The sequence below is a fragment of the Podarcis filfolensis genome (assembly GCF_964270895.1).
Source record: "Podarcis filfolensis genome assembly, chromosome: 5".
NCBI classification, from domain to species: Eukaryota; Metazoa; Chordata; class Lepidosauria; order Squamata; family Lacertidae; genus Podarcis; species Podarcis filfolensis.
This window is the reverse complement of record NC_139608.1, coordinates 92232159-92255368: the sequence shown is the minus strand read 5'-3', so window position 1 is coordinate 92255368 and position 23210 is coordinate 92232159. Positions and strand designations below refer to the sequence as shown.

At 41.2% G+C, this 23210-nt stretch overlaps 1 protein-coding gene and 1 long non-coding RNA gene across 4 annotated transcripts in view; both read left to right on the top strand.

Annotated features, from left to right (window-relative positions):
* LOC310763592 overlaps positions 1–23210 on the top strand; it is a 190215-nt gene that overhangs the window by 143005 nt on the left and 24000 nt on the right. The window lies entirely within an intron of this gene.
* UVSSA (UV stimulated scaffold protein A) overlaps positions 1–23210 on the top strand; it is a 55383-nt gene that overhangs the window by 8980 nt on the left and 23193 nt on the right. The window contains exon 7 of the mRNA XM_083615623.1: positions 14964–15066. Within this exon, the coding sequence (XP_083471749.1) occupies positions 14964–15066 (103 nt within the window). The remainder of the gene's footprint in view (positions 1–14963; positions 15067–23210) is intronic.

The window sequence follows — 23210 nt, the reverse complement described above, 5'->3', positions numbered from 1 at the left end:
TTAGCATTTGCTGAGAGCTGTATTTTTGAAGATGTTTTAAATTAGACTTGAATCCTTCCCCCACCCCAAAGCTACATTGTGCTTTTTCCTCTCTCTTAATTTTTCTGGGAACTGGATTTTTGTTTTTGTTTTCTTCTAAGGCTGTGATTCAGAGCACACCTAATTTGGCAGTAGATCCTGTTGAAATCAATGCAACTTCTATCTGAATATTTTTTAGGTTGAAGATGTAGCTAAAATTATTTCAGGTGGCCAGTAGAGGGAGCACATCCAACATTCTGGGAGCTGCTGCTGCCCACATGATTTGAATGTGTTTGTTTGTGGTGAATAGAATATTATAACTCCCATTAAATTGAAAATGCACTCATTTCTAGACAGTACCTTAAATTAGCTGTTCTTAACTAATGTTTTTATCTGTACAGTGGTACCTTGGGTTACATACGCTTCAAGTTACATACGCTTCAGGTTACAGACTCTGCTAACCCAGAAATAGTGCTTCAGGTTAAGAACTTTGCTTCAGGATGAGAACAGAAATCATGCTCCGGCGGTGCGGCAGCAGCAGGAGGCCCTATTAGCTAAAGTGGTGCTTCAGGTTAAGAACAGTTTCAGGTTAAGTACGGACCTCCGGAATGAATTAAGTACTTAACCCGAGGTACCACTGTATATATGGCATGAATCTTTTCCCAGAGATCTTCATAAGGCTAAATTGTTAAATGCAAAATATCTCATAAAGTAAAGGTAAAGGGACCCCTGACCATTAGATCCAGTCGTGACTGACTCTGGGATTGTGGAGCTCATCTCGCTTTATCGGCCGAGGGAGCCGGCGTACAGCTTTTGGGTCATGTGGCCAGCATGACGAAGCCAAACTTTGTGCTTTCGAACTGTTAGGTTGGCAGGAGCAGGGACTGAGCAACGGGAGATCACTCTGTTGTGGGGATTCGAACCGCCAACCTTCTGATCGGCAAGTCCTAGGCTCTGTGATTTAACCCACAGCGCCACCCGCATCCTCAAAATATCTCATATCTGCCTAGTTTTTTTACCTGTGCTACATTTCTCGGTAGTTATGCTTACTTATCATCTAATTCATTTCCAGTGCTTAAAAACACAAAAGAAATTGGCTTTTGTAGCTTAAAATAAAAATAGCAATATTTCTCTTCCCCTGCTTTAGTTTTGTGAAGGATATTGTTAAGAGTAATCTTCTTATCAAAAATTGTGTTGTGAAGCATTGATAATCCACAAATTCTGTAAATAAGAGCTGAAGAATAGTTTACAAATGAAGGCATACATAAAAAGCTGTCACATGGAACTGACCTGGTGCACACATAATGTTAAACATGTGGTGGGTTCATCCAAAAAAACGCATATGCAGAAGCTCCCCCCCCCCCCCGTGTGCTGACTGTAATAATTGTTGTTGTTATTTAAATTTATATACCACCCTTCATCGAAAGATCTCAGGGTGGTTCTCAGAATAAAATGCAACATAAAAACACAAGTAAATAATTAAAACAAAGCAATGACCCCCCCCTTCTTCCCACAGCCTCATTTAAAAGACTGTAGAATATTAATCTGCCAATTGGCAGAAGCAGAATATTTGTTTCATCTGGCAAGCTGATATTCAGTAGAGCGGGATGTTGAATTCCACCCATGGTTTATTACCTATAGTTTATTAAACTATGCTTTAATGTTACATGAAAGATTTGCAAAGAAATGCATATTTTTACATTTTTCCTCCATATCCACTCACACATGTAGTATAAACTTAGGGGAAATGGCAACTTTTTCCCTGGTCAAGGTATCAGGTAATGTTCATTTGACCAAACTGGTTGCTGTTGGTTTAGTACATAAAAGGGGTGAACTCTCTGCATAACATAGGCTATAACATGAGAATTTCAGGGTTCTTGGGCAGCTCTTTCCCTGACCTTGGGGTGAAATGTGATCTCTAAATTTCAAAGATGCTTTCAGTGCAGGTGTGACTGGTCCAGCTGTCCTCATCAGTCCCAGCAAAGGTAGAGCAAGGTAAAGGGTGAACCAATGAGACGTCTCTTCTCCCCGCTCCTGTGTAATGTGCAAACTGGCTCTAAGGAACATTGGCAGTCTTAGTACAGTACAGGTCAGAAATAAGATGGTACAAGAATGAGTGCAATCAGGGGTGGAAATGAGATTAAAAGGCATTTTGATACAGCATAACTAAACTTTTGTCTCATTTCCTAATTAAATATATATTGTGGTGGATGCTGCATAGAAGGGGGATTGTCTAGGGGTGATTAGAGATGAGGTTGTGTTACTTAATAATTTGGCAAAGGTATATCCCTTAATAGTTACCCCTCACTTATTTTGTAATACTCATGTGGATAAATTACAGTCCTTCCCCCACAAAACATGCATAGAACTAAGATTTCTAAGATTTGTCTCAGATTTTGAAGCATTTTTTTTTACTACACGGTTCTGAAGGCACCATGTAACTTACTAGCATATTACAGCAGAGGAGTAATAGCATTATTATAATTCCCAGAGAAAAAATGGTCTTTTTGTTTACTCTTTTTTTAGATTTTTTGTTTATCTTTTGTAAGATGCTTTGAATATTGCTTTTATAGGCCAGTTTTCTGTTATATGCTCAAAATAAGTGATTCTATTATTCTATTAAAATCTGGCTTGCTAGATTGCAGATCAGGCTTTTTATCATTGCTATGGAATTATTATTATTATTAATTATATTTATATACCACCTCTTCCTGTGAGGTAGGTTAGGCTAAGAGATGGTGACTGGCCCAAGGTCACCCGGTGAGTTTCATGGCTGAGGGGGCATTTGAACCCTGGTCTCCCAGGTTTTAGTCCAACATTCTAACCATTATGCCACCCTGACTCTAGAATGGCCAGGTGAAATATAATTTCACTGCTATGTAGCTGCGTTGAATCACGTGGGGGAATTTGGTTAGTAAGTAATACTCACCTACATCCATACTGGAAAGAGGTTTAAGATGTTCTGAGCATAAAAGCTTTTCCTTGGAAGAAAGTGTGGGACAGGTAAATAGATGCATGAAGGTGGCATTCTGCCCAGGTTTGTAGTTCCTAAGAAGCATCTGTCTTCAAAGCTTGTCTAAGCGCTTGGCAAGTTTAGACTGTCTGTATGTGTGGGTACCTTCCTTTGAAGCCTGTGATTTGGCTGTGTTGTATCAGTGAACTAGAATTATTTGCCTGCTTGTAGCACATCATGGGTGGCGCTGTGGGTTAAACCACAGAGCCTAGAACTTGCCAATCAGAAGGTCAGCGGTTCGAATCCCCGCGACGGAGTGAGCTCCCGTTGCTCGGTCCCTGCTCCTGCCAACCTAGCAGTTCGAAAGCACGTCAAAGTGCAAGTAGATAAATAGATACCGCTCTGGTGGGAAGGTAAACGGCGTTTCCGTGCACTGCTCTGGTTCGCCAGAAACGGCTTAGTCATGCTGGCCACATGACCCGGAAGCTGTACGCCGGCTCCCTCGGCCAGTAAAGCGAGATGAGCGCCGCAACCCCAGAGTCGGCCACGACTGGACCTAATGGTCAGGGGTCCCTTTACCTTTACCTAGCACATCATGGCTTGTATTTCACAGGTGAATAATTGCGTCATGTGGATGGGTTTGCATTTGTGGTAGAGGCTGGTTCTAGGTGTGCCTTGCAGCTTCGTTTCCGTGAACTGGTTGTGTGGTTTTGCTGACATTCTCCACCCATTTTTCATGTAGCATGCTACCTCTGAAGGGTCAGAGGTCACAGGAAGGGCCAGAGCAGACATCTCTGTGGGGTTCTGCTGAGCTCTTGGCTTTGTTTGACTCTTAAACCAGTGGTGCACAGCATTTAATAATGCAGCAAGAGGAAAACAAGCCAGGAGTGGTCTTCCCTCATTCTCCAAAGAGAGGGGGCAGCAGGCTTTAATCTAAAACAATAAGCCTTGGTTGTAAAAGAACTTGGAGTTACTGTGGCAGTGTCCACTAGAGGGTAGGCAAAGGCAAGAAAAATAAAGCAATTTTTTTTTGGGGGGGGGAGGGGGAGGAATGGAAGTTTCTTCATTCCTAGGTTAGAGTCTTGCTCCCACTGCCCTTTTGCCTTGTGGTCTGGCTCTCTTTCCCAAAGGAGGGAGATTTGCATCTTGGTGCCATCTCAGTCCGTAGCTTTCTGGGGCTGATGACTTTCCTCCTTGCTTGGGTCGCTGCTGAAACCTGTTTCTCTCTACCTAACAGTCTCTAGAAGCTCCTCCTCTGTGAAGGAAACAGGTTCATTTTGACTGCCCCCCCCTTCCTTTTTCTTTTGGCTGCAGGTGGTTTTTCTTCAGTGTGGAGAGTGTTGGCCCAGGGAGCAGTTGCCATCTTGGGCAGCCTGAATCAAGTTGGGTGGATGGGAGAACTTACAGTACCCCATTACACTGCTCAACTTCGCGGTCCATTTTAGGGAACTAATATTCAGGGTGCAGATCATAGCCCTAACTGCCTTTTACAGCAGATGATTCCCACTGCAGCCTACTTTTAAAGAAAATTAGCAAGATGCTTGTCTCTGTGATGGATAGATTAAAGAAACAGTCCAGGTATGTTCTCAGTAGAGACCACCCTTCTTTCCCTGTTAGAGATGAGGGAAGAGATCTTGCCTATTACAGTGGTGTCCTCAACTGCTACACTATTTTTAATATGAGTGAACGGCAGGGGTTGACTATGGGAATAATTTAAAGTACATTATAGAGGTCCCAACATTCCTATCCTCCTTCCAGCTCAGATCTCAAAACCAGCCTCTTGTCTGTTTCACATTAACCAAAGTTGCCTGCATTCCAGTTCTGGGCAGTCTTCTCTTTCTGACTTAAACGATGTTGTTGGTAATTAAAGCTTGCCAAATCAAAACACTTATGCAACATAACATGCCTAGGGAAATAATTAGGCAAAGCAACATTTGTGTGAAACAGAATTTCAGGATGTTGCTTAAACATCTTGCTCATCTCAACATGGGTATAGGTGGGTCACTTTTTGCTGGATCGTGCCCGGTCTTCCATGCTAGTCCTACTCAAAATAGACCTATTGAAATTAATGGGCATGACTGACTTAGGTGCATTAATTTCAGTGGGCCTTCTCTTGAGTAGAACTTAATTGGATACAACCTCATTTTTCCTGGTTACATGGATGATCAAGAAAGTTATATTTTTTTTGTCTGATAAAAATTAGAACCCCACCATAGAACTAACTCACAGCAAAAAGGAGGAGGAGTAACAATACTTTTTAGCGCTTTGTGTTTAAGCAAGGTAGTGCATACAATACTCCTTTATCTCAGTAAGCAATAAAATTGTTCCCAACAGGATCTTGTTGGACAAATTTGGAGCTACTTAATAGGCTTAATAGGGAAGGAAAGGGAAGGGGAAAGGGAAATACCGTCATACCTCCGCTTATGTAGCCCTCCGGTTACGTAAACTTCAGGATATGTAAGCGGCAAACCCAGAAGTATATTTCCGGGTTTTTGCCACACGCGCATGTGCAGAAACGCTCTACTACCGCGTGCACAGAAGCGGTCTCTCCGGTTGCAAAAACCTCAGGATCCGGCTGGATGTCCGGAACGGATCCCACCCGCAACCGGAGGTACCACTGTAATGGTCAGACACTGATTGCCCATCGAGAGGAACAAGCTCTAGTACCATAAAGCCGACCTGGAAGTTCTGCAACCATCACCACCCTTCTCCATACATTGTTGATATATACTACAGGCAACAACAGATATACGTGCCTCCAATTGATGCATGACTGCACACGTGTGCATTGCAGAAACTTGGAAGTGGCCGGAAAAGGAGGTGGAACCAGCATATGGGTGTTTCACTATTGTGCGCGATGACCTGGAATGCAACCCAGGTGCAAATTGGGGGTTGCCTATGCAGATAAAGAGCTCTTTAAGAGAGCAGTCTTTTAATTTTGTACAAGAAAAGCAGCATACAAATACAGTAAGTAGTATTCTGAATTCACAGTGAATTCCTAGTCCAGTGTTTTACTGCAGTTTTAAGAAAGAGAAAAGCAAATTGTTTACAGATTGGTTAATGTGACATTTACATTTATGATTTAACAGGTGTAGAAGTTGTAAAAATCTCATTTCCAGTAAGGTACCTTGTTTTGCCCTATATTGTCAGTCATTCCAAAAGGCTTTTATACTCTGCTAATGAACACTACGTGATTTGGTTACACAAATTGTAGTTTTCCTTCATTTAAGATGACTTGACTATATTTTACATCATGGCTGAATTCAAAATGCATTCACATAAAGTTGCCCATATAAATTGGTTCCACTGCAGTAAGTATTAATTCCTTGGCAAAAAAAAATCCTCTCTCCTCTTGGAAAAAATATTTAGTTGACTGTGAGTAGATGCACATGAAATATTGGTAGGTGGAATAATTTGCAAGATCTTCCAGTGAGGGTATTAGCATATAAATAGCAGATGCAATGATGACCATCACAGCTGAGTACATTTAATTTTTAGTTTATAAGATAAAATGGGTTTTTAAATGCATAGTCATCAAGCCTGCTGAAAGACAAATGAAGTTTAGAGTTCACTTATCTGAGGAGGCCTTACATCATGTTAGAGGAAGGAAAACCAAGCCTGCCACATAGCCATACCTGAAAGAAAGAGATTTCTCGGGCTGGGGGAAAAGGAATGAAAAGTGTTCAGAAAGGCAGAACAAGAAATCTGGCAACAAAATGTTAATGAGCCCAGATGCAGTGAACAATTAGCTGTAGCTTCTTGTTATATACACATGCACCTCACCAGATCTGTGAATTCTTGGCCATTGCTTTTGCTTGTATAATACAGTTTTTTCCAGAGTCAGCTCCAGAAGCAGAGTTATTTGCAGTAGAAAGAAAAGTGAATATAGAAATGCTATGTCTCTGGCAATATGGCCACTGCACATTGATCAAAAGATTGATCATAGGCTCCACTCTCTAGCCCTAGTCTGTTCATGAGGGAGCTATTTTCAGAGGAAGAACTAGGAAGGGAGAGAGACACTGTTTGCCATCAGGCGGTGGTTGGTTTCAGCTGTGCTCGGGGGCATAGCTGATTTTAACCGTGGTGTTCCCGGTTCTAGTGTACTTAATACCTCTCCATTTTATTTCACATTATGGAAAAAGTTAATAAGCTAGGGAAGGGGCATAATATTGCCCCCATAAGTCTAGAAATTTATTAGGCCCCTTGTTCACCATCTTGTGTAGCGCCATTAAGACTAAGCAATTCAGGCGGCAATCTTTTACATACTTACGAGCGGTCCCCATTGAATTCAGTGTGGCTTACTTCTGAGCAATGTGCAGTTATTGTGGCATGAAACCACACTGGAAGATTGTGTCATCGGAGACCCTCTTCTGAAGCAAAGTAAAACCATGTAGTTCAGTTAACTGCTGTTTGCAACACTGCAATGTTATGTCCACAGTATCTTTGCAAAGGAGGATGGGGAGAAAACCAGAAGAACCTGGCCACAGCCCTGCCACCTCTCATTGGCCGTGTCCCCCAGTAGCACCAGCTGCCATGGATGGTGCGGGAAGATCACAGGAAATAATTGTAGGAGGTTCCTGGTTATCCAGTGGGAAGAACACATAATGAGATTATATTAACATTTGGGGAAATATTATTAAGATTCCAAAGGAGGATACAATAATAAGTTGGTGGGCTAAAAAACCTCCGAAGCTTGATTAGCAGAAAACAGTAAGGTTTGAGCTAGGTTGTGGATATTTGAAAAGAAACGTTGCTAAATATATAGGAGAAATGTACTTCATATTTAAATAGCTCTCCACTAAAAATTATAAAGGGCTGTATTCGACGAAGCAGTTCTGTTAGTGCAAGGAATTCTGACTGTGCCATGGAAATTTCTCTCTCTCTCTTCTACCACCTGCCACCAGGCCCTCTCCAAATCTGATTTGGGAGGTTGGGGAAAACCCCAGAACAGACCCGGGGCGAGTTCTGTTGCACAGCCAGAAGTCCATGCAGTAACTGAACTACTTTGTTGGATCCCCGCTGCTTGTTTTGTTCACACAGTAATGTGATGAGAACAACCAGTTTAGTCTCTACATGAGTTGTGATTTGCTTTCCATCCTTATTCTGGATAGTGGTTTTAAGGAGTGGAAATAATTCCTTAAACAGTTGTGTTTTTCTAGGAGTAGGACAAAACCCAGGAGATATGTGTGTGTATGTACACACACACACACACACACACACACACACACACACACACACACACAGTTGTTTGTAAAAGCTGAAAATTGCAAGTGGCCAAATTGAACCTTATACTGGCAAGCATAATGGTTTGAAACTAAATGAGTGTCACCTGAACCATCATTTTTATTGGTTTGTATTTGAAAGTAAATATACAAAAGGGGCATTTTAAAGTGACTGTCCCAGTGCTCCACAATACAGTAGTACCTCGGGTTAAGAACTTAATTCGTTCTGGAGGTCCATTCTTAACCTGAAACTGTTCTTAACCTGAAGCACCACTTTAGCTAATGGGGCCTCCCACGCCGCCGCTGTTCTCATCCTGAAGCAAAGCTCTTAACCCGAGGTACTATTTCTGGGTTAGCGGAGTCTGTAACCTGAAGCGTCTGTAACCCGAGGTACCACTGTAGTTGCTCTTAAAAAGGCATTTATGTGTTAACTAGTTGCCTCAAGGTGGGGGTGCACTTCCTCTTGAAAAGAATGCTGTGTGGATTGGCGGAATTGACAGCTGGATGTGGATTCTGATGTGCATTGGATGAGCTTCAGCCATGTTTGTTGGACTGCAAGGGATGCACCAGCTAAATCCTGCTTATTCATCTTAGTTGGTTGGAGTGTGAGCTTTACTTACTTAATTGCTTAGTGCTTCTTAATGGATTTGGGGGTCTTTTTAAGGGACTATTGCTAAGGATTTACTGGCTCTCAAGGGTGGCTGCCAAGTGTGTGCTTTCGCTGGAGAGGGTCAGAACTGGAGCGCTGGGCTGGCTGAAGTACAGTGAGTTAGCAGAGGGAAACTGAAGCCCTATGAGTGTTTGTTCACACAAACCTGCAGTTTAGGGGTGAAATCCTAGGCATAAGGTTTTTCTGGCTACACAGTACAAGTTTTTGCATCAAGTAAGCAGATTTTTATGGAAAGAAAGGGAACTCGATACTGCAAACTGAAATAGTAAAGTAGCTTTGTTCATTACTACCTCCTTTTACATGCCTCTTTTAAGCACTTATCTTTGCTTACTTACAAATGAAGAAAAATGTGACTTGTTTTAAAAGGATACAAAAACGAATCTTTTCCTATCTTCGAGCTGAGGCTTAATTTCTCATAGTTAGCTAAGCAGTTAAATATTTTTTAGAGGAAATATGAATTTAATAAATTCCTCAGTGAATTCAAGGGTGCAGACAATAAGCATAATATTTTATGAAAATGACCCTCATATTTAAAACCTGGCATTATATGTTATGCATTGTAGCACCAAGTCCACATCTACCTTTTAGAAAATTAAAACACATAAATTCTGTTTAGTGTTTGATATGCACTGCACTAGCTGAAAGCTATAATGGCCCTAAAACCTTGGGTTGCTTTTCACCTTTCATAAATTCCTGGGTAGATTCTATACAAAAAATAATTTTCAGCTCCGTGGCTCATTGTTATTCAAACGTGATTGATTGTCGTCATTTACTCAGTGAGGAAGTTAAGTGCTCCTGTCATTTCCAAAGAGTATAATTGGGACGTTTCACAGGTCAGTGCTAGTGACAGGTTTCCCTTTTGATTAGTGTTGGACTGATAACAAAAATTACAGTTTCCTATGATTAATGCTTCCTATAGTGCCTAAATGCACTGCTCATGGATTGTGCCTAAACAAAGTGACTTTGCATCTTATTATTTCTCTTCTCAGCAGAGCTCTACGAGGGTCTCAAAGTTTGGGAACCTGCAAGTGTGCAGCAGTGTTGACCCCTCTGGTTTCCGATCAGGTTCTTGCACTAGGAATTTGACTGAGGCCTCTTTAGCCTGGCTTCTCTGTGTGTCCATGTGAAATAAAATCTGGGAACGTCTTTAGAAACGTTGTGTTGACTTTTTCACATTTGCCCACCAATTACAGAACAGGCAACCTTAAAAAAGACATTTGCTGTATTCCCCATAACCATACACAATTTGAATTATTTGTATTCTGTCATACGTGGATGCTTTGCTTGTCAGTGGTCCTTAATAAAGGAGAATTTGACTGTTTTTGCTTTTGGTTTGAAAGGGGGTTTTTATACTTCTGAGTTAAAACTTTTCCTATGAAATACACTAAAAACAAAACAAAAAAACATTTCCCTATAAAAGAATTGCCTAGTAATTATGCCCCTCAGAGTTCTATTTTCTAATTTATTTGACAGAAGCTGCTACCTCTCAATATATAGTCTTCTCAGCTAGTTGGGAAAAAGTAATGTACTCAGCACTGGAGTTTAATGTCGATCCTATAATTAGTTAAGCTAGGAGAAACTTTGATAACTGTTAGAGGTAAATGGCCTTTCTCTCATCACCAGGTAAAAGTTAAAAAATGTTTAAAAGAGAGCAGGAAAGAACGCCTTCTGAATCTAGTGTTAAACCACGCCTTACTTTTTGTCTTAAGTTACTGTTATATAAAAGTCTCCAAACATCCTCTTCCCAAAAATCTTCATCTCTCTCTCTCTCTCTAAAAACACAGTATGTTTTATAAAAGTGTGGGTAGTTGTTGGTTCATGAGTAACACAGCAGCTCAGGGGCTTGATCCAGTGTAGGAAATGAAAGGTAGGTGTGTGTGTGTGTGTGTGTGTGTGTGTGTGTGTGTAAGTGTGTAAGTAACACTGCCTCTGCATGCACAATTAGATGCATTTCTAGGCTGGACAGCTGGAATATGGCAGGTAGCTGTCTGAAAAAGTAACTCTGCACCACAGTCTATGCAGAGGAGAGACTAGTCACAATCAGTTACTACCATTTATTAGATATGGAAGGGACGTGGGTGGCGCTGTGGTCTAAACCACAGAGCCTAAGGCTTGCTGATCAGAAGGTTGGTGGTTCGAATCCCCACAACGGGGTCAGCTCCCGTTGCTTGGTCCCTGCTCCTGCCAACCTAGCAGTTCGAAAACATGTCAAAGTGCAAGTAGATAAATAGGTATCGCTCCGGCGGGAAGGTAAACGGCGTTTCCGTGCGCTGCTCTGGTTTCGCCAGAAGCGGTTTAGTCATGCTGGCCACATGTCCCGGGAAGACTGTCTGTGGACAAACGCCAGCTCCCTCGGCCAGTAAAGCGAGATGAGCACCGCAACCTCACAGTCGTCCCTGACTGGAATGTGGAGTTAGGTGAAGTGTAAAGGGAGAGGTGGGGACTTGGCAGAGGATGGGAGGCTGCCCCTAGTTTTATATATTTTTTAAATTGCATAATTCCTGAACTTGCATATAGCTTAGAATTCTCTGGGTTAGAGACTTAAAAGTCACTACTGTATGTTTCTTTCTATTTTTGCACTGGATGTTTCCCAGGGAGACACAGTGAGTTCACAAAGTGATAACTAGTGGATATAAGATTTACCTATCAGCTACGTTTTCCCCCAATTCAGTTTAATCAATGTACAGTATGCCTCTTGTATATATTCTTCCTGCAAGACTGTACTATGGTGGTTGGAAATTCTTAAGGAGTTACTTTAGGCCTGTTGCCACTGGGGGTGAGGGACTGTAGAAAGCAGAATGACTTGCTTTCATTTTTAAAATTGCTTAAGTTTTATTTATTTGCGTTTTACTTTCTTACTTTTACAGGTAAAGTAGTAAGGAAAAACATACAGTTAGTATTTTCCTTAATAGCTCAGTAAAAAAATAAAGCTTACTGCCACTTTCCAGTTTCTGCCCCAGCAGCAAAATCACTGAATTATATAACAGGGTTTTAAAATGTTATAAAATATATTTTATTTTAATGATAATAATTTAATTTAGTGTGTTAACTTTTGGTTTTTATACCCCTCTGTTATAAAATGACATTAAACGCGGTGGACTGCCAGTATTTAAGTTCTTCTTCTTCCTCACAAGAAAGTCAAGGCTGCAATCTTGTACCCACTTACCTGAGAGTAAGCTCCATTAAACACAAAGGGACTTACTTTTGAGTAAAAATGTATAGAGTTGTACTTTAAGTTAACTATACAGTAAATTCTTAATGAGTGACTGGACTAATGAGGAGACATGCCTGTGCCTTTTTGGAAAGCTTTCACATTTTGTATTTGCACTTATTGTGTAATAAGAGAGTATCTGAAGAAGTGTGCATGCACACGAAAGCTTATACCCAGAACAAATTTAGTTGGTCTCTAAGGTGCTACTGGACAATGTTTTAATTTTTTAATTTATGTAATAGTTTGCAGAAAATAAGTTGTAGGGAGTACCTGATATCAGGTGAACCCACCACAGGAAAGATGCCTCCTGGCTGCTAGGATGAAAGGAGGGGAAAATTTGGGGGCAGCTCTAGGTTTTTGTTAATCAAGTATTAGTGGAGCTTGAACCAAAGTGTATACAAAACTGTTAACTTGTATTGATCCATTGATTGTGCTGAATTTGTTTTGATATCCTTCAAACTATCCAGATTCAACCGTACGTTCCAAACACAATTACAATAGCATCCCGGCTTACGTTTCGCTCGGGTAACGTAAACTTCGGGTTGCAAAAACGGCAAACCGAGAAGTATTTTTCTGGGTTTCGCCGCAAGCGCAGAAGCGCTCTACGCGCAGCGTGCATGCGCAGAACAGGCACCTCTGGTTGTGGAAACCTCAGGATCTGACCGGAGCTCCGGAACGGATCCCATCCGCAACCAGAGGTACCACTGTACTATGAAGCAAACTCCCACATTGAACTTGGTGGGACTGAATTCTGAGTAAACATACAAAGGTTTGCATGGCACAGATTTGGGTATATATGAGATTACATTTTGGGTATCTTTCTAAGCACTACCTTGTCCAAATGTTTTAATGGTACTCTTTAAGTTTTCTTAATTTCTGCAGTGTTAGAACTCTGGATCCTCCAGTGAAAAGGAGCAGTAGATTAAGAGAAAATAATTCTTTACACTGTGCATTTTCCTGCCATTAGCCTCAACAGCTTCAGTTTATTCAGTAGCAGACTGCCTGTGAACCTTGAGGTTCTATGTAGCAACATTTGCTAAATATCCATTGATGGGCACCTTTTATATTTCCAGTTTGGGGGCAGTCTATCTGAGTATGCTGAAGTAGGAGAGACAGATAACAGGGTTTCCTGGTGCTTCTGGCTGCCATTGTACAAAGCAAGATGTTAGAACAGATGGACCTTTGGCTTGATCCTGTTAGGTTGCTCTTATATTCAAAGGGAGACTTTCCCAGCGCTGCCCCACCTATTTTTTTTTTAAATAAGATTTATTGTTTTTGGTTTCTTGAGTCCAATTTTTTACGAACCTGTGAATACATCTCATTGCCTCAAGAACCCAAGCAAACTCCACTGTGCTCAAGCAGCAAGATTTTGGGCATACTACACAACCAGCAGAAAAATAAAACATTTTTATACCACTCTTCAGCCAGAAAAGGCTTCCAGAGATTAGTCACAAGAAAATCATAATCAGTAATGAAAACCTTAAATGTTTTAGAAATAACCCTCTGTTTTCTACACACTTCTCAATTTTATCACTTTTCTTAGAAGCCCAGTACAAAGTTAAGAGGCAAAGCCTAACTCTGTCCAGATTATACTTAGCCAAACTCTTAAACTTTGCTTGCCCAGAATACTCAAAATCACTTCCTGTTCTCCCACCTCCAAACTTTCTCCCCATTTATTATATTGCTTTTCTGTGGAGTGATACCCAAAACCTTTAGGATAAATAAAGTTGTACGATATTAATTACAAATGTACATCGTTTTCCTGGATGAAAGCTGTGCTGGGCTTGGGCAAACTACAGAGATTCCATGTGCCAAAAACCGAGATAGAAATTGCACAAAAAAGGAGGGGGAAACAGCAGCTCTTCAGAAATTGGGGTTTCCTATCGCCTGATACTGAAACAGCTAACTTGTCAATCACGACTTTGACTTCTCTCATTGGCTAAAATCAGTGAAAGGCAGGAGCAGCCAAGCTAATTTACCTGCTTCTTCCTCGCTTTATTTCTAGGAAGCCAATAGACAGACTTTTAAAAAATGAAATCTCAGAGTCAGAAACTCCTTGCAGGCATGCGTTCTTGTGCAGTGCTTAAGTAATTTTTTGTAGTTAAAAGATGTAATGGGAATACATGGGAGTAAAATGTTGCTTGTAAATGGTTTCCTAAGGCTGCTTTTGCAAGGTAGGTGCACGAAGCCCCACACAATCAAATTGATGGTTCAGGCTTTGTTTGATGGACGCGGGTGGTGCTGTGGGTTAAACCACAGAGCCTAGGGCTTGCCGATCAGAAGGTCGGTGGTTTGAATCCCCGCAACGGGGTGAGCTCCCGTTGTTCGGTCCCAGCTCCTGCCCACCTAGCAGTTCGAAAGCACATCAAAGTGCAAGTAGATAAATAGGTACCGCTCCAGCGGGAAGGTAAACGGGGTTTTCGTGCCTACTCTGGTTTCACCAGAAGCATCTTAGTCATGCTGGCCACATGACCTGGAAGCTGTCTGCGGACAAACGCCGGCTCCCTCGGCCTATAGAGCGAGATGAGCACGCAACCCCAGAGTCGTCCGCGACTGGACCAAACCGTCAGGCTTTGTTTATGTTACATTGCTTATTGAGGAAACCCAGTTCCTGACAAAACACGAAGCGGCAGTAAAGTTCATGCGTAGGTAGGATGGAAGATTTCATCCCCTTCCAGGAGAAGGCAGTAAATACTGTACTTGAGATGTTGTTTTTAACAGTGCTTTGTATGTTCCAAATAGTGTTCTGGTTAACGCTGAAAATAAAAGCGGATGGCAGATCTTCAGAGGTGCCTGTTGTAGCTGAAGCTGTTATGTGAGGGATGTTCACATGGGGTGTCCGCTGGGTGTTTTCCGTGTTTCTTCAGTGCTTTTGACTTTTCTTCATAGACGAAAGCAACAGATGACAGTGACGAGGAGGATGAGTTTGTCGACGTGCCTGAAAAGGAGGGCTATGAGCCCTACATTCCAGACCACCTTCGTAATGAATACGGTGAGTTTGCTCAGCTGTGAAAAGCTTCATCACTGCATGTTACTACTGCGGTAAAGCAAATAAACAGCCATTACAAGGTAATAAAGCGATCAGTGGGGTGGGTAATCTTTCCGACTGCCGTGAGGAAATCAGTACATAGATAGGGGGAGCAAGACCGACTTTACAAAAACAGAAATCCTCTAGGAGTCAACTTTGGTCAGGCCAGGAGGCTTATTTTATTCACTCATATTTCACTGTAGCTTTGAACCAAGAATTGCAGCGTACGTACGTGTGTGCACCTGTGTGTGTGTGTGTCCATGCACAGGATAATTGTTTACTCAGGTGCACAGAACAGGATACAACCATCTGACCGAGCAGTGTAGAATTTGTATTACTTGTTGCAGGTCATGCCACTTTTTCAGGGGACCAATAAACCAGGGTGTCTGTACAAAACTTCATACAAAGGTTGAGAAGAAAAATATTCTCCTGGCTTTTATTTTAAAGCCTCGGTTTTTTTAAAGTCACATGCATTTTAGATCACATCCCTCATTGTATAAGGACACTGTTTGTGTTTATTCCCAGTTATTTGTAATCTTCTTTTTCCGTGGGTCTGTGGCTTTTCAAAGCTTAGCAGCTTTCGGTATATCACAGAGGAAGAAAATGTTTTAATCTGGAAACAGTTACAGCTTTGTTTTTGGTTCATATTTTAGAATACCGGGGGACTTGCTGAAACAATGCTATGATAAACTGAAACAACTTCTTCCAGTAACTAGTGTTTTTTTCAGGGATGTTTGTAACATAACTGCAGAAAGGACAGGCTGCAACATTTCATAGTGACATTGTGAGCAGCAGCAATCTTTGACTGTTTGTCATCTAAGCATCTATTCAGAGTGATCTCGAGACTGGTCATGCATAAGCAAGCCATATTTTGTCAATCTTTAACGTGCCAGAGTTTGGCACCACATTTGCTCAAATTATTTGGCTCAGGAAAATCTCTAGATGTCATAGCCCCCCAAACCCAAGGAGTTAATTATCTCACCCCAATGTGAAATGTGAGTTAATACAGCTTCTTTGGCTCTCATGCATGTCTTCAGATTCCAGTCAGAATGGAATTGCCATTAAGATGTGCATGTTTATTAATGATCCTTAAAATTCTATATACTTGATTCTTTATCTGTCTAAAATTAACTACCAAAATAACCTTAACTCCTCTGTCTTTATTCCAACTATATGGTCTCGAAAAGCTTCTTAGTGACCTGAGTTCTATTAATCACATGCCATTCAGTTTTTGTGACGGCAATTTTAGAATAGTAAAAATGATAAATTCAGTTTAAATTTGCCACTCGTTCCAAAGCCTAGCCGGCTCTCTCTGCTCTCTGGAATGTTTGCTACTCTTCTTTGTAAAATTTCAATCTTTCTTATTGTTCCCTTGTGGAATCTTCAGAGCACATTTTTGTGCATATTTACTCAGAAGTAAGTCCCACTCTATTCAGTGATACTTAATTACAGGTAAGTGTGCATAGGATTGGAGTTAAGCTCCAATATTCTTGTTCTGATAAGTGTTCATATTTAATATGTGGATATCAGCTGCATAAACAACTTTTAAATGCTTTCTTGCCTTTGCTCCCAACCAGTTGATTAATGAATCACATTTAAATGAGTATACACACTGAGATTTTTTTCAATTAAGGTTTGTTTTGAAGATTCTAGAAGAAATTGAGATTTCTCTTAAGGGTGAAAACTTGCAGTGTATTGCGCAAAAGCTTGTTAGGATTAAAGGTGATATTTAATACTTAATCACTTAATTGGATAATATTCCCGATTACTTTGGATACAGACTTGAAGAAAAAGGCTGCTTTTAATTAATTTATTTTCTTTCATCAAATTTGGTACTGGAAGACAGCAATATGGCAGGCCCTTGAAGAGTCCATAATCTTTATTCTCAGCTTCACTGATTAATCTGAGGACATTTTTAAGGTGTGCTTAAGGCTTTCATTGATTGATGACACCAATTAATCAATTAAAGCCTGCAGCCCTAATTTAACAATGACATTTAGAGCTTTCTACCTCCATGAAATCTTTGCTTTCACACTCATCAGCCCTTTGCTGTTCTTAGAGCTTAGTCAAGATTCTGGCTGACATCCCCTGTGCTTTATATATCTAGCAGTCTAAGCTTAGAAACCCATTTGAAGAAATAGGGCTGTTTTCCAAGGGCACGTTAACCAAAATAAGACTTGTATTCACTTATGTGTGCTGATTTTTAACAAGTGGTTTGTGCACTGAAGTGGCACATGATAGTGACTGAAACATATGCACACTTCTGTTGAAAGCAGTTCAGTAGAATCTGCTTTTGTAAACCACAGAGAGCTTTCTTCCAATCAAGCGGTGTATGATGATAATAATAATAATAATAATAATAATAATAATAATAATAATAATAATAATAAATAATTATTATTTATACCCCACCCATCTGGTTGGGTTTCCCCAGCCACTCTGGGCGGCTTCCAACAGAACACTAAAATACAATAACCTATTAAATATTAAAAGCTTCCCTAAAATTTGTGAAATAAATAAATAATAAATAATGGATGTGTAGCTAGGCTATCTGTGTTCAGAAAGGACCATAGGTGACCCACCAACCAAAGCAGATGTAGGCACTGCTAGCCATTGAGATCACCTGGACTTCAAGTGACAGTGATTATTCCTAGAGTACTCTAAACTCCATCAAGTGGACCATGGGTAGGCAAACTAAGGCCCAGGGGCCAGATCCAGCCCAATCGCCTTCTAAATCCAGCCCGCGGACGGTCCGGGAAACAGCAGGTTTTTACATGAGTAGTAAGTGTCCTTTTATTTAAAATACATCTCTGGGTTATTTGTGCGGCCTGCCTGGTGTTTTTACATGTGTAGAATGTGTGCTTTTATTTAAAATGCATCTCTGGGTTACCTGTGGGGAATAGGAATTTGCTCATTCCCCCATATATATATATATATATATATATATATATATATATATATATATGTATATGTAGATATGTAGATATAGATAGATAGATATAGTCCGGGCCCCCCAGAAGGTCTGTGAGACAGTGGACCGGCCCCCTGCTGAAAAAATTTGCTGGCCCCTGAAGTGGAGTAAAACCACATCAAAAGCAGACTTTACCACTGAGCTTGCCAGATGAAACAGTCTCCCTGTCCTTCCCACCCCCTCCCAACAGTGTTCTGGGGGTTCTCCAACCCCCACCCCCTTGAGCCAATTTCAGGGAGCATGGGGAAAGGGGGCAAAGCTCATGTGGTAGTTCTTGTGAATGGCTTCTACTCACAGTGAATACCACCCTATAGGAAACGCCCTGAGACCTCCGGGTATAGGGTGGTATATAAATTCAGTAAACAATAATAATAGGAAACTTGATTTAAATCAGTGTTAGTCTTTGTTTCATTGTGATTTTTCAATCAGTGAATTCTGCTTCCTGTCTAGATGGCTGATATGTTGATTTATTCTTTTTATTTTCTCTCTCTCTCTATATATATATTGTTTCTCAGTTACACCCTCCATCGAGATATATTGAGTTTTCGTTGGTATGGGTGTTGGAAATGTGTTGCACAAATAAAGTTACTGCCATCAAGCATTAATTAGGACCGAATGTAGTCATGCACAGCATTGCACACATGTATGCACATGAGAGTTATAAACAAGACATGTGACATGTACAATAAAGTATGGAATATTTTCTAAATGAATGAAATATCTTTATCACGGTCTTACAATCTATTCAGATTGGAACACATAATGCAAATAAACAACAACAAAGTAGGCAAGGGGACCCTGCAGTTTATCCAAAGAAATTGAGCTCAATACACATAGCAATAATTAAAAAAGCCATTTGCTCAGTAATATATAGGACCTTGTAGGGTAAACAGTTCATAACGAAACTCTCATCTGAATACCCCAGTAAACTGATCAGAAGAAGGTGATGTCCCAAATTACAGTAAAAGATAGAATATTAAAGTACATGTACAGTGGTACCTCAGGTTACATACGCTTCAGGTTACATACGCTTCAGGTTACAGACTCCGCTAACCTAGAAATAGTACCTCAGGTTAAGAACTTTGCTTCAGGATGAGAACACAAATCGTGCTCCAGTGGCGCGGCAGCAGCAGGAGGCCCCATTAGCTAAAGTGGTGTTTCAGGTTAAGAACAGTTTCAGGTTAAGAATGGACCTCCGGAACGAATTTTGTACTTAACCCGAGGTACCACTGTATTATGATTCCAAGGACTAGCATTATATGACCACAATCTATATTGAAACAGGATTCTTTGAAATTTTATCCTTGATTAGAACATGGAATATTTTAAGAAAGAACGTGCTTAGGACTTCTTTAAGGGAACACAAATAAGAGGGAAGGGGACGCAGGTGGCGCTTGGGGACGCGGGTGGCGCTGTGGGTTAAACCACAGAGCCTAGGGCTTGCCAATCAGAAGATCGGCGGTTCGAGTCCCCACGACGGGGTGAGCTCCCGTTGCTCAGTCCCTGCTCCTGCCAACCTAGCAGTTCGAAAGCACGTCAAAGTGCAAGTAGATAAATAGGTACCGCTCCGGTGGGAAGGTAAACAGCGTTTCCATGCGCTGCTCTGGTTCACCAGAAGCGGCTTAGTCATGCTGGCCACATGACCCGGAAGCTGTATGCCGGCTCCCTCGGCCAATAAAGCCGCAACCCCAGAGTCGGCCACGACTGGACCTAATGGTCAGGGGTCCCTTTACCTTTACCTTAACTTAATTGGGCAGGGCTCCTGAACCATGGGGAAACAAGTTTTATTAGCCAGGGAATATAGAGTTATTGGCTCAGTACGTTAAATAAGGGATGGCCCTCCATATCTGCTGGACTGAAGCTCCCGCCATCGCCACCCAGCATGGTCAGTGCTCAGGACTAATGCGAGTTGCAATCCAGCAGCATATGGAGCAGAGACAGGCTAGCCACCCCTGCTTCAAATACTTACTGTTGCCCAAGTATTAGAAAAGACTCAAGATGAGATACCAAGTAGGCAAGTTTTATTTACAACTTAAACCATTTAAAAAATAAATGAATTAAAAATGGTAGGGCTCTTTGCAGTCAGTGGGTGGGGGGTTGTGTTGGTGTCTAAAGCCATCAGTTCACAATTTTTGTACTAACTAATCCCGATTCACACATGCACAAACCCACAGACCTATGCAATACTTTCTTGATGAGTCAGTGTTCAAATACGCCAAGTCAGAGTCTTAATGGACAAAATATATGTTTTGAGTTAGTTATTTTTTGCTTTGCACTGGGGTTTCCCCCCCACTAAGGTAAAAAGTTACATAGTTTTTAATATGTCAAAAAGTACATTCTAACAGCAATTTAAGGCAAGAATTGAGAGTTTGAATAGATATTATAATAAGAGAGAGAGAGGAGGAGTGAGTCGATTTGAGTTTCCATGTGCAAGATAAAATGTAAATTTGTAAAAGAATTTAGGTGATTAGACAACTGAAGTGTGAAGACATAACCCATTAAGGGGTGTCATGGCAAATTAACATTACCAGGGTTTTTAATGACCTCTCATTTGTATAATCCTTATTTACACTTGCACCTGATCTCTCAGGATGGCAACCATTTTGAAGTGTTGCAGTTTGCTTGTTGTTTTGTATGCCTGTATCATATGAGCTGACACCCCAGTCTTCCTCTGTCTGGAATGCATACGTAAATGGACACCAAGAGAGATTTGACTTGTGAAAGAGTGGTTTTAAAGAGCATGCAGGCAACAGTTGCAACAGCAATAGATGGATATGTTCTCAGGCAAAAAACTGTTGTGTGTAAAAAAAAAAAAAGTACCTCTGCATGTAATGCGATACTGAATATGCAATAATAGATCGATAATTTTTCAGGGTGCAGACTATCACTTCTTCTTACTAGCAAACTCAGGTGACAGGTGAAGGCAGAAATGGAACCAAAAAGGGGCTACTGATAAGCAAGACTGAAAGATCAGAATGTGTGGAGAAATTTCTAGGGTTGCAGAAATACACTAAATAATAAACCTAGCAGGGCAACTCCCTCATATTCCTATGAGAGGGGAAGATCCATTGCAACATTTTATTGCAGATCCCACTCCCCCCCCCCCACATGTGGTTCTCTTGGAATTGTAATTTCCAGCCTATTTGCTTTAATTACATTGGCAAAAGTTTTATTCTGGTGCTGTGGGTTAAACCACATAGCCTAGGACTTGCTGATCAGAAGGTCGGCGGTTCAAATCCCTGCGACGGGGTGAGCGCCCATTGCTCAGTCCCGGCTCCTGCCAACCTAGCAGTTCAAAAGCACGAAGTGCAAGTAGATAAATAGGTACCGCTCTGGCGGGAAGGTAAACGGCGTTTCCATGCGCTGCTCCGGTTCGCCAGAAGCGGCTTAGTCATGCTGGCCACATGACCCGGAAGCTGTATGCCGGCTCCCTCAGCCAATAAAGCGAGATGAGCGCCGCAACCCCAGAGTCGGTCACGACTGGACCTAATGGTCAGGGGTCCCTTTACCTTTTATAGCTACAAAATAATGTGATGTACATACATGGTTTTGTAGACATACAAAGGAGAACATATGATTAAGGACATTGTATAAATAATAAAACTTCTGTCAAAGTAATTAAATAGGCTGGAAATTACAAGAGAACCACGTATAAGGGGGGACGGGACTCATTCAGGTGCTACTTGATAAATAATTTCTGCATGGTGGACCAATTGCGTGCCCAGAGTGCACTATCCATTAAGCATGAATTGTTACCAAAAACTGTTTGTATGGAGTAGGACCCTGATGTCTCCACTTCAGTGTCAGTGCTGCACCTCTTTTACAGCTGCCACACACTGGATTGGCATTTTCATCAAAGCTATCCAATACAATCACCACATCTGTTTCCTGGTGAGTTACTTCTATTTCAGGCGCCATTAGTGTATATACGGTATGTGACAATCGGATTTTATGTCACAATGTACGTCATTTTACACTTGCTTGTATTCAGTGTTACTTCCCATTCACCCCGTTTGGAGGGATCTTTTTGGAGCCCCTCATAGCCCCTTTTTGTTTTAAACACCCTGAACAATGCATTATTAGCTGCAAATTTGAGTGCCTTGGCACCTTTAACTAGATCATTTATGTAAAAGCACAGGTCCCAATATGAATCCTTGAGGGCAGTGTTGGAGCTAAACAAGCTATAGCTTAGGGCCCCACTCTCTTGGGGCCCCCAAAAAAATTCAAAGGAAAACAAAAACTGGATGTACATTTCCAAAATATAAGATAAAAAAAATTACTTTGATAAAATACATATTTTGTTATGTGCAAATGGCTTTAGATCCTATTAGGTCCATAAATTACTATATAGCATATGTTCAACACACAAAAACAGCGACAATTTGTTGTTGACAAAGGACAGCTGGACATATAAAGGGCCCCATTACCATCAGCAGCTTAGGGCCTCATCAAACCTAAATCCGGCCCTGCTTGAGGAACTTAACTTTCTGCATCCCACCAATGGGAGACTCATCCATTTATTCTTACTCTCTGTTTCCTGGTTCTTCACTGATACACAAGAAACTCTCTCCTCTTATTCAATGACTACTAAGCTTATTGAGGAGTCGGATGACATATATGGTGATGTATTTTGTCAAATGCTTTTTAAAAGCCCAAGTATACTTTATCAGCCAGCTCACCTCTACCTAACTGCTTCTTGACAAATACCTCAAATAGGTTAGTGAGACAGGAGCCCTACTGGTTCTGCTTTAGTGAGACTTCTATATGCTTGGTAATTCTATCTTTAAGAAGGCTTACCACGAATTATCCCAGAAGAAATTTCCAGGACCTCGCCACTCACCAGATCCCTTTTTAAAATTGGTGTTACATTGGCCACTTTCCAGTCATTAATAGATTATGATTGTTGGCATCCGTCGGTCTTGAGAGACAACGGAGTGCACCTCTGGGGGTGAAGCCAGACCACTGTGTTAGCAGCAGTGAAGTGGCCTCCTCAAGCCATAAGCCTGGGCAGTGTATATGGGGTTCCTGAGCTGTCAAGACAACAAGATCCCCCCCTGCCTCATTGATATGGTCCAAAGTAAAGCAGAAGAAGACATTTGGCATCATCTTGGCTTCAGGAATTGCTGGAAGGAGGTAG